The 15,924-nt window shown below is 43.4% G+C and overlaps 1 protein-coding gene across 1 annotated transcript in view; it reads left to right on the top strand.

Moving 5' to 3' along the window:
- NUP107 (nucleoporin 107) overlaps nt 1-15,924 on the top strand; it is a 116,117-nt gene that overhangs the window by 47,479 nt on the left and 52,714 nt on the right. Inside the window, exons 15-20 of the mRNA XM_082252760.1 lie at nt 2,071-2,130; nt 2,560-2,705; nt 2,796-2,844; nt 2,945-3,014; nt 8,020-8,138; nt 10,931-10,969. Coding sequence (XP_082108886.1) covers nt 2,071-2,130; nt 2,560-2,705; nt 2,796-2,844; nt 2,945-3,014; nt 8,020-8,138; nt 10,931-10,969 — 483 coding nt within the window. The remainder of the gene's footprint in view (nt 1-2,070; nt 2,131-2,559; nt 2,706-2,795; nt 2,845-2,944; nt 3,015-8,019; nt 8,139-10,930; nt 10,970-15,924) is intronic.

The raw sequence follows: 15,924 nt of genomic DNA, 5'->3' as shown, positions 1-15,924 counted from the left end.
AAAAAAAATACATAAAAATACCCCCGGGACAGTTGGGGCTAGTGCATTCCACAATGGATAGCCTCTGAACTGTCCCGGGTTGCACTTGCCTTTTAGAAGAAATATTTACCTTGAACATGTATTGTCCAGCGCTGCCATCTCAGGTGTGGGCAGCTGAAGCCAGCGCGATCCTCTTCTGCGTCCTCTTCGGTCCCACGATGCACTGCACCGGCCCCGCCGTCACTTCCGGGGCTGCAACGTCATCCCTGCACAGCTTCTGGGCATGCCCAGAAGCTGTTTAGCAAGGTATGATGAGCCTGCACCGGAACTGACGTCGGGGTCGGTGCAGGCGCATTGATTCCTGGGAGCGATGACGTGTGTTTCTTCAATACTCCACATCCATCATCTCCCAGGTATTCAGTATCTCATATGAAAATAAAAAAAACTATATAGTGCCTTATCCTTATATACTGAATTATCCTCTGTAAAAATAAGATTCCACCGTGCTCAAATATATCTCAAAAAATATGTGCTACCTTCTCCAGATGTGGCCTAACCTGGTCACTATGGTATCTATAACTTTAATGCACACCTCCTTCTTTCTAGCCACTTCCTAGCCTACGTTCTATCTTAGCTTCCAGAGTGGCTAGGAAGAAGGAGGTGGCTGAGTGGGAGAGAGGCTTGATGCTGGAGGCTCAATGCTGGTAGAAGCTGAGGTTCATGATAATCACAAGTGAAAGGAATAATGTGTTAAAAGTAGCATCTTTGGATGAAGGAATGCCCAATTGACATCTGTAATCGAGTAAAGGAGTGTGTTAAAGTTGAAAATACCATAGCTGCTTTATATATGTGTGTGTGTATATATATATATATATATATATTAGGGATGCACCGAAATGAAATTCTTGGCCAAAGCCGAATAATAATGAAATGTTTGGCCGAAGGCCGAATACCGAACGCGGTGTTTCGCATTTTTTCCATTTATTTTGCCAATTTTTTGTCCTCTCTCTTGTCCTCTCATGTCTCTCTCTCTCTCTCTCTCTCTCTCTCTCTCTCTCTCTCTTGTCCTCTCATGTCTCTCTCCCTAAATGTTACTGTAGGGAATGGGATTCAGTGCACACTGCAGCCTTGTACCATAGGGTTAATGTTAGTGACACTGTAGGGATTGGGAAGGATGCTGGCATGGAAATCAGGAAGCATGCAGGCAGCCTTGTAAATTTTAATTGCAGATACAGGGCACTGGGCAGGTCAGGGTTAATGTGGTAACATCAATTACTCAGTGACAGTCAGTCAGTGTCAGTGTGGACTCGATCAGATTATACCGTGACAGACAGTCTCTCATAGTGGTGGTAGTAGGAGGCTGGAGGTGGACTAGTAGGAGCCTGGAAAGGAGCACAGCCGCATACATACATTACTCGTGCACTGCAGCCCACCCCACACATTCAGTGAGTCTTACTCTCCTCCCTAGTTTTTTCAATGGCACATTCAGGAAGCCAATCACGCAGTGAGTAGCGGCACAGCGGAACCAATCAGGTGTGCAGGCACCGCGTGATTGGTTCGCTGTGCAGCTAATCACGGCGTGATTGGCTTCCTGAATGTGCCATTGAAAAAACTAGGGAGGAGAGTAAGACTCACTGAATGTGTGGGGCGGGCTGCAGTGCACAAGTGAGTAATGTATGTATGCTCACCGCTGAAGTGTCCCGGCTTCCCCTGCCTAACACGGAAGTCTGTGAGTCCTCTTCCGAGTCCCTTCCCCCCTGTAAATATCGTGACCTCGGCGATATGAATATCGCCTACGGCCACAGAACGATAGTCGATATCATATCGACTATCGTTCAGCCCTATTGTTCGGCACAAAATTATTCGGCCTTTTGACTTATTCGGCCGAACACCGAAAGTGCTATTTTTTCTATTTTCGGCCGAATAATGTTCGGCCGCCGAATATTCGGTGCATCCCTAATATATATATCAATGTGTGTGTGTATATATAATATATACACACACAGTCGGCAAGCGGTTAAACTGCTAACTACTTTGTAACTTCAGCTGTGCCTTTTCACAATTCAAATATTTTTTTTATTTGTGTTTCAGGAGCAGTTCAGCAGATATGAAAGAGCGATTTACGCAACCTTTAGTGGAAATCTAAAGCAAGTAGGTTTTAGGGAAAACCTAATTTAGGCATATAATCACAATGTTTTTTAGTTTTTCTTTTGGTATAAGGGCCAGTTCACACCAGAATGTGGTGCGGGAAAGGTGCGTTCCCTGTGCGTTTTCTTGCACTCCTCTCAAAATGCAAGTCTTTGCGATCTGCTGCGGGTGCCAGTACATTAAAGGCACCCTAAAATCAGCAAAGCAATGCGTATTCAGGCAGCAGATTGCATGCTACCGCAGTATCATACAATTTTTGGTGCAATTTGCAGCCCTTTCAAAAACTCACTGCAGGGGAACACAAAGGAACAAGAACTGTGTTCCTGTGCGATTCAGGTGTGAAGCAGCCCTCAATGTTGAAAGCGTGTTACGTGAATACTATAATAGATTTTATGATGCCCAATATTTGTCCATGTGTTTTTATATTACTAGCTTCTTCCTGTGTGTGAAACATGGGAAGATACAATCTGGGCATATTTCCGTGTGATGGTTGACAGTCTGGTTGAGCAGGAGATCAGAGCCTCACTTATCTCCTCTAGTGAAGAAGATGAACTACCTAGGGAGTACATGGAAGCACAGTAAGATGTTGTGTTTTTTTGTTTGTTTTAGCTACACCTTTTTATTCATGTAACCATCCTTACAATTATTGTGTGTGTTGTACTTTCTAGCTGGAGTCTAGACAAAGTATTTGAGGAGCTTCAGGCCACTGATAAAAAGGTGACTGGTTTAAATTCCTTTTATGTTGGAACACTTTTTTTTGGTTTAGAGTACTGTATTGTATAATCAAGCTTTTTTTTTTTTTTTTTTTTTTTGTAAGAGAGTGTTGGAAGAAAATAAAGAGCATTACCACATTATTCAGAAGTATATAATCCTTGGTGATGTGGATGGTAAGTTTCACTGTGATTAGTTGCTCATATACTCATTTTCCATAACTAATCTACTGTATTACAGTAGCTTTGGTATTTTTTTGAAAACCTGTTTGTAAAATGTATTGACATAGACTGAACATCCATGCACAGGGCTTTTCCTCTACCTCTTCATGTTATTTAGACAGTGCCTGTTAAGCTATGCTGTTTAAATCTTGATGCAAGTATAGGGAGGATGCACGATTTACCCTCGTGTAAGGCATAGCCTCTTAAATAATTTTTCTCCAAACTGTAATTTTAAGAGAAGGCCCATACAGCCAACTTTCTTTGACTGCAGTTTGTCCAAATTAAATTTGCAAATAAAATGGCCAAACTGGGCACTGCGCATGTAAACCCCTACAATACAAGTGCTGCGCTTAAAATTCTGTAGTTGAGCTATCTAGGTTTTAAATGAAACCATTATTCGGTCTGCTAGAAAACACATAGAAGCTGCGCTAGAACTTTAAAAAAGAGCAGTCCAAAGGAAGAAGAGATGGGCTGTTTGGCGTTTTCTTTGCCATGTGCATCCTTGCACACCTTCTATAATTCTATTCGATATATCAAGCTTATTTTAGAGTTTGTTCAGCTAGGACAGAAAGAAGTAAACAGATGGACAGTATTTCAGCTAATGATTAAGGAATGGTAGAAGGATGGCCAAGGAGACCAGGAGGAGTTGGATTGGTGTTTTGCAGTGAGAACGAAATGGGAAGGATAACATGGGTCAGAGTGCACTTTAATTGCATGTATAGTCCTTTTTCATTTTTTTTTTTTTAAGATATACATGTAGAAGAAAATTACAGAATCTTGCAAATTATTTTATAAATGTAATAAAGTAGAACCCCAGCCAAAATGTTTTTTCTGTTACGTTCATTTAAAGACAAAGCAGTAATCTATAAGATTTTGACCATTGGATTATAGCGCCAGCAGCAGTTGGAGGAGACTAGGCAAAAAAACAAACGCACAGCCTAGTGGTGGCCCTGCTGATGGCCAAGCCCCCAATCTGCTGAAGACAGATAAGTGTTGATCGAGGATTAAGGATCCAAGCTGCATAAATAGATATAAATAGAAGTGTAGTGCTCCCTCTACCTATACTCAAAACCTTCAGCCAATTACATATGAATGTGTGTCAAAGAAGAAATACATTATATATATATATATATATATATATATATATATATATATATATATATATATATATATATATATATATATATATATATATATATATATAATAAAATGTAGCAGTGTTTCCAGGCATTGGGCCTGATGTGGGTCTGCCGTTGTTACCGGTGACACTTCCAACACATTTAAGTTGTGAACCCAGGTGTGAGAACTGAGACAATGACCATTCCGGCATCTTTGGTTTATTATATATTGGGGATGGGAGAAGGGAATGAGTGGAATACTCCTCTGGCTCAACTAGGTTTAACTGGAACACGGTACAGAAAAATGCCCGTTGGCGCTGTCTTGACGCCAGCTGAATGACGGCCAACGCTTGCTGTCGCTTGAAGATACTTAATGTGCTCAAAAGTGCTAGAACTCCGACTTTAACATGTTTGTTCACTCAGAAGATCCAGGACTGTAGTACATTTGACTCCTGACACTCTATTTAGTTCTGAAGTCCAGTGAACAACTCCCTCCAGCCCTTCACTGACTGAGGTAGCTCCTTGTAACTGCTTGTGCTTGCTGTACACTGTATACTTTAACTCTTCAGGGCCCAACTGCTGGCGCCCCCTCTACACTTCAGTGTCCTCTGACTAGGCACCCCCTCTACACTTCAGGATCCTCTGACTAGGCACCCCCTTTACACTAGCTGACTCCTGGATCCATTGAACCTTTGCTGGAGTGGTCCCCTCTACACTAGGCAGACCCCCAGGGGCAGTTCACAGTACTCAGGACCTTGGAAGGCTTTCCTGGAACTGGACCCCTCTTGCTCCACTGGTCCTCAGCACACTGGATCCCTTCTGCGGCTCAGCTCTCTCTCTCTGCACACTCAGGCAAGACACCCGATTCTTCTGACAGGAGGAGAGACAGCCGTACTCTCCCTCCTGGGACTCTGCTTCCCGCCAAAGATGCTGCGTCATGTGCTACCCTCAAACTTATACCCACTCCCAGAATCCTCTGCGGCAGAATCTGCCTTCTAGGGTAGATCCAAGCCTGAATGGGCCACTGATTGGGTTTCCTCCACTGCCCAATGAGAATCCTCTCACAGAGCCAGAAGGGAGACTCCCCTCTCAGTAACCACACCTGGGAGATATGACAGCCTAGCTGAAATCGCAGCCCTGCTGTTGGGCAGTTAAGGCCCACTATACTTTACCTAGCACCTACCTGTAGGGTGCTACATCTATCTATCTATCTGTATATATGTATATATATATAAAATTCCAGTGAATAATTATGTGGATAAATATCACAATATTTTGTGAGGAATTATAAAGTCCAAAAAGTGCAGCCAGTGAACAAATTCCAATGTTCTGGTTTATGTGCAAACACTCTTCCTCCACGGTGCCCTTCTTTAGAATTCCACACCACATGCTCTTGGTAATGCCCCCCACCTGTTAAGATGGACCTTTTATGTCATAGGGGGCAATCAAGCTTTAATCGCCTTTGACAGCCACTTAACTCCTCCTCTTCCCTGAAATGATTAAGAACTTCTCAAAGTATTGCCGCATCACCACTCATGTAAACAGAATTCAGTAGGCCATAGTGCGCTCTCTGTATGCATTTGACACGCAATGTAGAATATAAAAACTCACCTATATACCATTAAAGATACAGCTCCTAAAATTGTCTGTGTCCTGATCGGATAGCTTATCCAGTGCCACATCTGTCTGCCTCAGCTCTGCCTAGCGTGCTGATGTCATGGACTCTCCCATCTGACGTGTTGTGTCCTAAATTAGAATTTCTCAGAGGAGATTGTAAGATTGGTCTTTCAAGTGGCAGTCTACCACATCTTCAGTCCATGGCAAACTGGGCACAAGTCTTAACAGATGGCAGTATAATTGTTCCTATCTTGGTTTCCACCCCCTGGCTGACACTACTTTATGGTTTCTTTGAATTGTCAAGGTCTTCTAGCTTTACGCTGCATCCTTTAACCTGTTGAGGACCGAGCCCATTTCTGACACATGTTTACAAGTTAAAATCAGTATTTTTGCTAGGAAATTACTTTGAACCCCCAAACATTTTATTTTATATATATATATATATATATATATATATATATATATATATATATATATATATATATATTTTTTTTTTTTTTAAAGCAAAGACTCTGGAGAATAAAATGGCGGTTATTGCAATATTTTTTGTCACGCGGTATTTGCGCAGCGGTCTTTCAAACGCCATTATTTTGGGAAAATTACATTTCACTCCATTTAAAAAAAAAAAAAAAAACTAAATAGTAAAGTTAGCCCATTTTTTTTAAATATATTGTGAAAGATGTCAAGCCGAGTTAATATCCAACATGTTACGGTTTAAAATTGCACACACCTGTGGAATGGCGACATACGGTTAATAAAAATCTCCATAGGCGACGCTTTAAAAAATATTAACGGTTACCAGTTTAGAGTTAGAGTAGCTCTTTTTTTTAAAAAATAATTTCTCTCGCACTGGTGATCGCGGCGATACCTTACGTGTGGTTTGAACAGCGATTTTATTTGCAGGCGCGACTTCCGTATACGTTTTCTTTCGTGCGCGGTATCACGTTGATGAGGGAGGTTATAAAAAAAAAAAACATTTTTTCCTATTTTGTTTTTTTTAATTTTAGCACAGGTTTAAAAAAAAAAAATCTGATCACTCTTATTGCTGTCAAAAGCAATGTAAACATCCCTTGTGGCAGCAATAGCAGTGACAGGTACTCTTTATGGAGTGATCAGGGGGTTTAAAAGACCTCAGACCCCTCCACTACACTTCAATGTATTCAAAATGCCAAAAATGGCATTTTTGATTAGCCGCTTTTTAAATTTGGTGCCATTAGCAGCCGAGTAAACAGGACGTGACTTCATGGACGCCGCCTCCCGGTTACATCATCAGAGACTCGATCGAAGCCGAATCTGGCTTTGATCGGGACTCCAACCAGCCGGCGGACGTGCTGGCTGCTCGGGTCTCCCGGTGGGACGGGAGACCCGGGCAGAGCCGCGGGAGGGGGTGTCCCCTCCCGCTCGCTGGGGTAACGATCGAGCGGCTCCCGAGCTGCATCGGTCATTACTACCTGAAAGCCGACCGTTGGCTCTAGAAAATGGTACCGGGATGATGCCTCTAGCTGCAGGCATCACCCCAGTACAGCCACTTATTGTAGCCGACGTAGGTCTACGTCGATTTGCGGTAAGTGGTTAATAAACAGAAGAGAAAATGGAATTTTTGTTTTTAACATAAAATCCTCTTCTCTACTTTCGTTTTGAAGTACACAGCACACACCCCTTTGGTTATGTTCTCTGTGTACTGCTTTGTGACTGAGCTGTCTCTAGCACAGCCTTTCTCAACCTTTTCAACACAGAGTAACCCTTGAAAGAAATTTCTGGTCTCGGGGAACCCCTGCTAAAAATTTAAAATCTACAACTCATGACACATTAGTGTGACGGTCAGTGGGAAGAATGCTCCTTACTTTTGTCATCATTGGGAAGTATTACCCCCTTACAGATAGCTAAAAGGAACAGTGGTGTCATTGAAAACTTATCTGAGAGGCAGAAATTGCCTTTTGCTCAAGGAACCCCTAGCAACCTCAGGAGGAACCCTAGGGTTCCACAGAACCCTGGTTGAGAAACCCTGCTCTAGCAGATGGGATGGGTTTTGCCACCAGCAGGGTAATTTATCATTGCGATATGGCTGATCTATATGATAGTTTATTTTCCATTGCTTCACACCTTTTTCTGTTATTAAAGTAGAAAAAAAGAACAAATACTGTGTGAGCTGAGAACATTTTATTAGGTAAGAAATGTTGTGTTGTGGACTGCTCATATTTCAGTGTGCTTTTAATAAATTGTAGGTTTAATGGATGAGTTCAGTGAATGGCTGTCAAAAGGGAAAACACTTCTTCTAGGTCATCTGCTACGCTTCATGACACATCTAATATTATTTTTCCGAACACTGGGTCTGCAAACAAAGGTAAAATTTCTCTCAAAGAATAAGGCTGGGAAATGTGTGTTATATGTGCTTCCTGCCGTCAGATGCCCTTATTCTTGCCTTTCACGGAGTTCTGTAGAGCCAAATCTTTAAAGAGTAACTCCACATTCATGGAAAAAAAATATAGTGTATACATTTGGGAAATAAGTCATATTGTAATTGAATGGTATTAAAATTACTAGAAACAAAAAGCAGCACTTCTACCTCCTCAAACATCCACGGTTGAATTACCAGTGCTTGGGCCCGGATTGCGGTCCGCTGATTGTTGGGCCATCTGTGTACAGAATACCTCTAGGTTGCCATTATTCATTGCATTTTATAGACAAATTACAGCACTGCAGATTGAAAAGTAAAGGTAATTTTTAATTCTGAAGAAAGAAAGATCGCCGCCATCAGAGTCAAGTGCAGCAAGACATCATTCATGAGTCCGTTATAGGAGAAACGTGTTGACTGTGTGTGCGGTTTACACCAATGTCTTAATAAAACTGATGTCTTGATGCTGGTGATCTTCCTTTCTTCGGAATTAAAAATGACCTTTCATTCTCAATCTGCAGTGCTGTAATTTTTCAATAAAATTAAATCATTGGCAACCTGGAGGCATTCTACACGGATGGACAGAACGCACCCAAGAAAAAAAATATTTTAATCTGGGTGATCTATGTACATTGCTGGAATTTTAACAGCTTTGTTGCAGATTCTGACCTTTTGATATTCTGAGAAATAGGGGTTTGTTTTTCTGTGTCCAAGTGCAAAGTGAATCTGTATGGGAGTGGTTGTATAATTATCAATCAGCTGCTGCACTTGCAGGGCCCTAATGAGGGAGGGAAGAGGCAGCATCTGCATCCTTTTAGACGTGATTGGGGAATATCTCACCAAAAATTACATTTTTGTTGCAGGGACGTCCAAAATCTGACTTGTATCTAAGTGCAGACTTCTGGGAAAATCAGTGAGCCAATCACACAAGCAGGAAATTAAATTTTTTTTCTTCTTCTCAGGAAAAGTGAAGTTGCTGTTTAAGCAGCTTTGAATCACACACATATTACTAGGATCAGGATATGTTTGGCTTTGATAAGTGGAGTAACACTTCTTGCTATCATACACCGAATTTGTTCTAGTCCAGTCTTGTTCATGATGCTTTAGTGCTCATATTCTGGAGCCTTTGACACATTGTAGCGGCCTGTCTGAGCATCCCTTATGTATTTTATGGCTGTATCAAGTATGTGTTCTTGTGAAGAAAAGGAGTGCAGCTTTAAAGAAAGTGTTTGATTTTAGTTGCTTTTGGGATGGGTTTTTTTCTCCAATGTATACCTACCTAGGTGGATGCAGCATCAATCTGATGCTGCATCTGTCCCCCGGTACCTCTACACTGAGAATCAAGCGGTCGAACGCTGCCGATCGCTCAGTTCTGAGAGCTGCTTGACTGTCAGTCAGCAGCTCTCTGCTCTGCCCTCTTCTCACTCATTGGATTGCTGAGCTGTGAAGAGGGGTGCGGAGCAGACGGCTCAGGCTCTCAGCGGCACGCTAAGGCTGAGCTGGGTGTCAGTCCAGGCACCTGGCGGATCCCGACTCCGAGGTTGTGATGGCGCGGTGCCTGGACCGGACCAATATCTGTGACGTAAGCAGAGAGCGGACTTCAGCCCACTCTCTGCTGAAGATGGGCCACAGGAGTGCAGAGCGAACTGCACTCCTGCAATCCATAGGAGATGCACAGCCAAACGAGCTTTGACTGTACATCTCCTTTTTAATGGGTTACTAAACTATAACAGAACATGGAAATGCAATTATTTTTGAAAATATAAACTGCTTAATAGGTTTTCTCATCAGCAGTTAGAGCAGTCTTGTGACTTCTTCTATTAGTGTCCAGCCAAGCACTGTTTAAAGCTTGTAGGAGTTTTCTGGCTGTCCTATGAGACTGCAATACCCCTGACCGACCCTCTGTCTGGACAGTGCTGATTTGGCCCTGTGCTGATTACATGTACTCTCCCAAGAAAACAAATAAAACCCTCTAGCAATACACACCAAACTGAGCAATGTGCAGCCTGACTCCATAGACTGTGTTATCAGGAAATTATCAGGGGATGGTGGAATAAGGGGAGGATCAGAGAAGACAGGATCAAACAGCCTTTTTACACAATGCAGAGGATTAACGCCTTAGGTTCCACAGTAAATATAACAAGCATGCTTTACTGCATATACAGACTAATTTACTGTTGTGGGTTTAGTAACACTTTAAAGCCAAACTCCAGGATAAGAAAATATTGTCTAAATTCAAGAGACGTGTATTCTTGCCTGAATATTGGTGTTATATGTATTTCTTACAGATCTGTGCAAAAATCCAGTGTGAAACCGCCTCTGTACAGGAATAATGTAATGTAACAAAGACCAGTCACTTCTGCTTTTTCTCCTTGTACAGGGTTGAAGTTTTCTGCAAGCAGCCTGTAGTGGGTGGGCCCTGCTCTGCCCCTCCCACAACTCTGCTCTCTGCACAGGCTGTATACAGTACAGTGATGTCACTGCTACTTTCACTTGGTACTATCAGGGTTTGCAAAGACATTTGGTGCACACAAAGTTGATTTTTATATCCTTTGTGACTATTGAAGAATTTAAATGAGTTTCTGTGCTCGAATTCAGCTTCAGCAATGATAAATCATGCTCCGTGAGTTCCTGTTCAAAAATTGAACATTGCATGTACACTAGCTCACATACAGAATACATACTTTTAGTACTGTAATCTTGTTTAGTTACCTTTTTTGTTTTTGCTCATTTTAATTTAGGAGGAAGTCTCAGTGGAAGTGCTGAAAACTTATATACAGGTCAGTCTGCCAAGTGTTTGCTGCACAGTTATTCTCATATTTCCATCTAATACTGTATACTAACAATCTGTTTCAAAAAAGAAAAGTGATAAATAGATGGTAGAAAATAAAAGAAAATTTAGTTGGTATGTTGTTTAAGGTGTAACTTCTCTAGCTTTTCTGTTGCAAGTAGGATTGTTCCAGGAAGAGTGGCAACATTTCTACAAATATTAAAGTAAAATATAGACAAAAACCATTATAAGCTTGTAAAAGTATTCTGTAATGTGTAAAATAGATGTCTTAATTGTACAGCATGGAACACAGAGTGCCTTCATAATCATTATGATTGAGTTATGCTGCCAGCTTCAGGTGATTGGACAGTAGCCTAAAAAAGGAAGTTCCCATCTAGGCATAGCCCCTTTCCCTTTAGGAAGAATTCCGTTTTTTTTTTTTTGGCTAGTGTCTGAAGCCAATGGTCACGTCTGTGTAGCTCTCTGTATGAAAATAGCTTCTTGGTTCCAACTGGGATCAGGAGACTGTCTTTATCCGGATCTTCTTTCCTACGGAAACCCAGACTCTACACTGAATGACGCAGGGGTGGTCTGTAAGGTTTCCAGTAAGCACTGGATTTTGCGTTCTAGAACCCTTCACATTGATATATTGCCTGGTGAACCAGTAGAGTGATGTATAGTTAGTTCCAGGGCAGTGATCCCCAGCTGAATAAATCTAGTCCCTGAAGGCCCCTTTGGGCAAAGCCTACGATGATGAGTGAAGATGGGGTGTCCTGGGGCTGGGCTGGTGGGTGCCCTGCAGTAGACCTGCTAATATGCCCCCCCTACTTAGGCAGGACAAGAAATGTGGATTGTTTATAGCAGTAGTGGACCAGGTGGCTCAGAGTGCTGAATGCAGTTCTCCACAGCAGGGGACTGGCAAACTTGGAATTGGCAATCTCCTGGGGTAACAAGGGCACCAGTGTGCAGGTTTTTTTTTTTTTTTTTTTTTGCTTTCCACAGTGCCCTTTTTGCTGACTGGGACCATTGTGTCCAGCGAGAGTCCCAATATACAAAGGGGATGAGGGGTCCCAAATATTTTCGTCAAGACTCGCAAAGGAAAGCAGACCGAAGGTATCCTTAATAGCGTACCTGGACGACTTTCTTTTAAGGGAGCAATTTTCTTCTGTATTGGAGACTGTGTCTCTCACAGTGCGCCTTCTGGAGAGCTTTTTGGATGGGTTCTGAATTTACAGAAATCTGCCTGAATTCCAACACGCAAGTTGGAGTACCTAGGCCTGAATCTGGATACTGTACAGGCAACAGCGATTCTACCTCCAAAAAAGTGTCTTACTGTAAGGACTTAGGTGGACTTGCTCAAGACACTGACCAATACCTTTTTATTTTGTCCCTGATTGAGGGTCCTGGGAAAGATGGTAGGCTCTGTTTGAGGCAGTACCAGGCCTCTACAGCAAAATGTCTGCACGCACTTGAGCAGAAGGACGCAATTATTGGACTCCCCAATGTCAATACACCCCATAACAATACGGTCTCTAGACTGGTGGATATCTTCATGAATGCTGCAGATGGGAAAATAATTTCTTCCCCTCTCCTGGAAGGTTCTGATGACACACCAGCCTGACTGGTTTGGAGTTGTTCTGGATAATCTTTTGGTCCAGGGAACTTGGTCACCGCGGGTGCCTTCTGCATTGGTTGGTGCAGCTGAAGGGCCTTCCTGTAAGGGTCCAGTCAGACACTATGGCAGCGGCATACATAAATCATCAAAGAGGCACCAGAAGGAAGTGAATCTCATCCTGTCTTGGGCAGAATTTCATGTTCCCACACTGTCCACTGTGCATATTTCAGGTGTGGAAAATTGGCAGGCGCAGCTGTCTCAGGGGAAGGTGGGCTCTGCACCCTGAAGTGCTCAAAGAACTCTGATGGTGGGATGACGGATGACTTCTGGGGTCCAGGTTCAATATAAAACTGGACAGGTTAGTCTCCAAGACCAAGAATCCTCAAGTGTTTGCGGTGGATGCTGTAGTGACACAATGGGACCGGTTTTCCATAATTGTATGCCTTTCCACCCTTAGCTTCTTGCTTGCCTGCTTTTCAGAATATGAGTGGAAGAAATTCCAGCAATTCTAGTCACCCTGACTTGGCCCAGGAGGCTGTGGTATTCCAACATCATAAACATGACAATGGATAGCCCATGGATTCTTCCGGATCTACATGACCTTCTGTCTCAAGGTCCTATCTTCTATCCTTTACATTCGCAGGCTTTTAACAACATGGCTGTTGAAGCTAGAGCCTTGAGAGATAGGGGAGTTTGATTCCTTCATTCCTACTCTTCTGAAGGTTAGAAAGTCAACTTCAGGGAATATTTAATACAAGACTTGGAAATCTTATAGTGCTTGGTGTGAGATTTGGAGCTTTCATCCGCAAGAATGTTGCGAGTTGCATTTTGGCTTTTATCAAATCAGGAGATGATCTGAGACTGACCTTGAGTACAATCAAGGGTCAGATTTCAGCCTTGGAGGTCTTTTTTCGGATGCCGATTGCTTCCCATTCCTTGGTGCTGGCCTTTGTGCAGGTTGCAACATGTATTCCACTGGTTAGGACTCAGTTGAGTTTGTGGGATCTCAAGTTGGTACTTTCTGTATTACAGAAGTCTCCGTTTGAATTCATCCAGAATATTCCTTTAGTTCTGACAGGGAAGGTTGTTTTTTTTTTTGGTTGCCTTTAGTTCAGCTCCCAGTGTTTTGGCTACCCTTTCCTGTAAAAGAAAAAAAAGTTCCCGGTGTTCCGCTGTGCAAGGTGGTTCTTTGGCCTCAGATATCTTGGGTGGTTTCTTAATTCCATCTCATTTGGAACATTACATTGTGTTGCTGTCTTTTTGTCCTAAGCCTCAGATGCCAGGGACAAGGCTCTTTGGATGTGTTTTGTGCTTTTGGAAGTCGTTTGAAGTCTACTTTTTTGCTTCCTAAAGGCCCAAGGAATGATCATGCAGCTTCCAAGTTCAGTTTCTCAGCAGATTTCTGTTTTTTTTTTTTCCCCCTCAAGCTTTTGAAGGAAAAGTTACACCGGTTCGTGGTGATGGCTTATTCCACCAATAGTGTTGGTGCTTCCTGGTCTGTTAGTCATCCTGCGTCTGTAACTCGAGTTTGTCAAGCCGCTACATGGTCTTCGGTTAATACCTAAAGTTTTAGCAGGTGGATGTTAGCAGCTGACGATGCTAGTTTTTGACGTGTTTTGCAGGCTGCTGCGTGAGGTTCTACCCTATTCTGGTTTAGTTTTTTGGGGCCTGTAGCCATGTTGCCCTTACCTTTCTTATATTTAGTGCTTTGGGACATCCCTATTGTAATGATTCTGAAGACTTTCTGCGTTCTGTGATGTCCGATTAAACAAAATTGGGTTTGTTTACCTGTAAATCCTTTTCTTGGAGTACATTAAGGGAAACATAAATCCTGCCCCTCTATCTTGTAGTTTATAGCTTGTTACAAACACTGAAGCCTTTCCTTTATGTGGAGGGGTTATGCCTAGGATGGGACTTCTGCCTTTTTTTTTTTTTTGCAAGTGTCCAGTCACCTGAAGGAGGCAGCATAACACTATTGCATTGATTCTGAAGGTGCTCTGTGTCATGTGATGTACTCCAAGAAAATAATTTTACAGGTAACCCAGTAATCCTATTTTTCTGAACAATAGGTGATTTACAGCATTTTTATTAGTACTCTAGAAAATGCTTATCATTAGGCCTGCGGAATATAATCGCCGAATCGATGCATCGCAGTGCGACCCTTCGCGATTCTGCATCGATTCTGGGTGACTGCAAAATCGATTAGCTTGACGTAACTTCCGGGGTGGGCGGCGCTGGCGCTTGATGAGTGGCGGCGGCCGGGCTTGCGAACACGGAGCTCCTCGTGGGAGAGGAGAGCGGAGCCTGCAGAGCATCCCGACCCACGGACTGGCCCCCCAATGGACTGGCCGAGGAGGCCCTGCTTTCCGCCTGTACTGTGCACTGCACGAGTCCGAGCTCCAAATGCCCGACATGAGGCTCATCACCCGGGACCTGTCTGTGTCCGAGCCCTACTCCATACACCTACCGGCTACCGCTACTTCACCCACAACTGGCTGCAGCTCTGCTTCCTGGTAAGTCAGGGCACTACAGGGCCCAGCATTACTCCTTACCAGGGCCTGCTATAATACAACTAGGGGCACTACAGAGCCCAGCATTCCTCCTTACCAGGGCCTGTTATACTACAACTAGGGGGACTACTACAGACTCTGTAGTCCCCTAGGGGCACTACAGAGCCCAGCATTCCTCCTTACCAGGGCCTGTTATACTACAACTAGGGGGACTACTAGACTCTGTAGTCCCTCTAGTTGTAGTATAACAGGCCCTGGTAAAGAGGAATGCTGGGCTCTGTAGTGCCCCTAGTTGTAGTACAGTAGGCCCTGGTAAGGTGGAATGCTGGGCTCTGTAGTCCCCCTAGTTGTAGTACAGTAGGCCCTTATAAGGAGGAATGCTGGGCTCTGTACAGAGCCCAGCATTCCTCCTTACTAGAGCCTGTTATACTACAACTAGGGGGACTACAGAGCCCAGCATTCCTCCTTACCAGAGCCTGCTATACTACAATTAGGGGGACTACAGAGACAAGCATTCCTCCTTACCAGGGCCTATGGTACTACAACTAGCATCAGGTAACTCTTCTAACCTGATGTGGCCTGCTCTAAAGGGGGATCTATGAGGGGACCTGCTCTACTAAAGGGGGGATCTATGGGGGGACCTGCTCTACTAAAGGGGGATCTCTGGGGATGCTGGCCTGCTCTAAAGGGGGATCTATGGCCACCCTGCACTAAAGGGATCTATTCCATAGATCACCCTTTAGGGCAGGGTCCCCATAGATCCCCATTTAGAGCTCAGTTCCCCTGGATCCCCTTTAGGGCAGGCCCAGGCTCCCCATAGTTCCCCCTTTAGAGCAGGGT

Source organism: Pelophylax lessonae, assembly GCF_965119305.1.
Source record: "Pelophylax lessonae genome assembly, chromosome: 4".
NCBI classification, from domain to species: Eukaryota; Metazoa; Chordata; class Amphibia; order Anura; family Ranidae; genus Pelophylax; species Pelophylax lessonae.
This window is presented reverse-complemented; position numbering and strand designations above follow the sequence as displayed.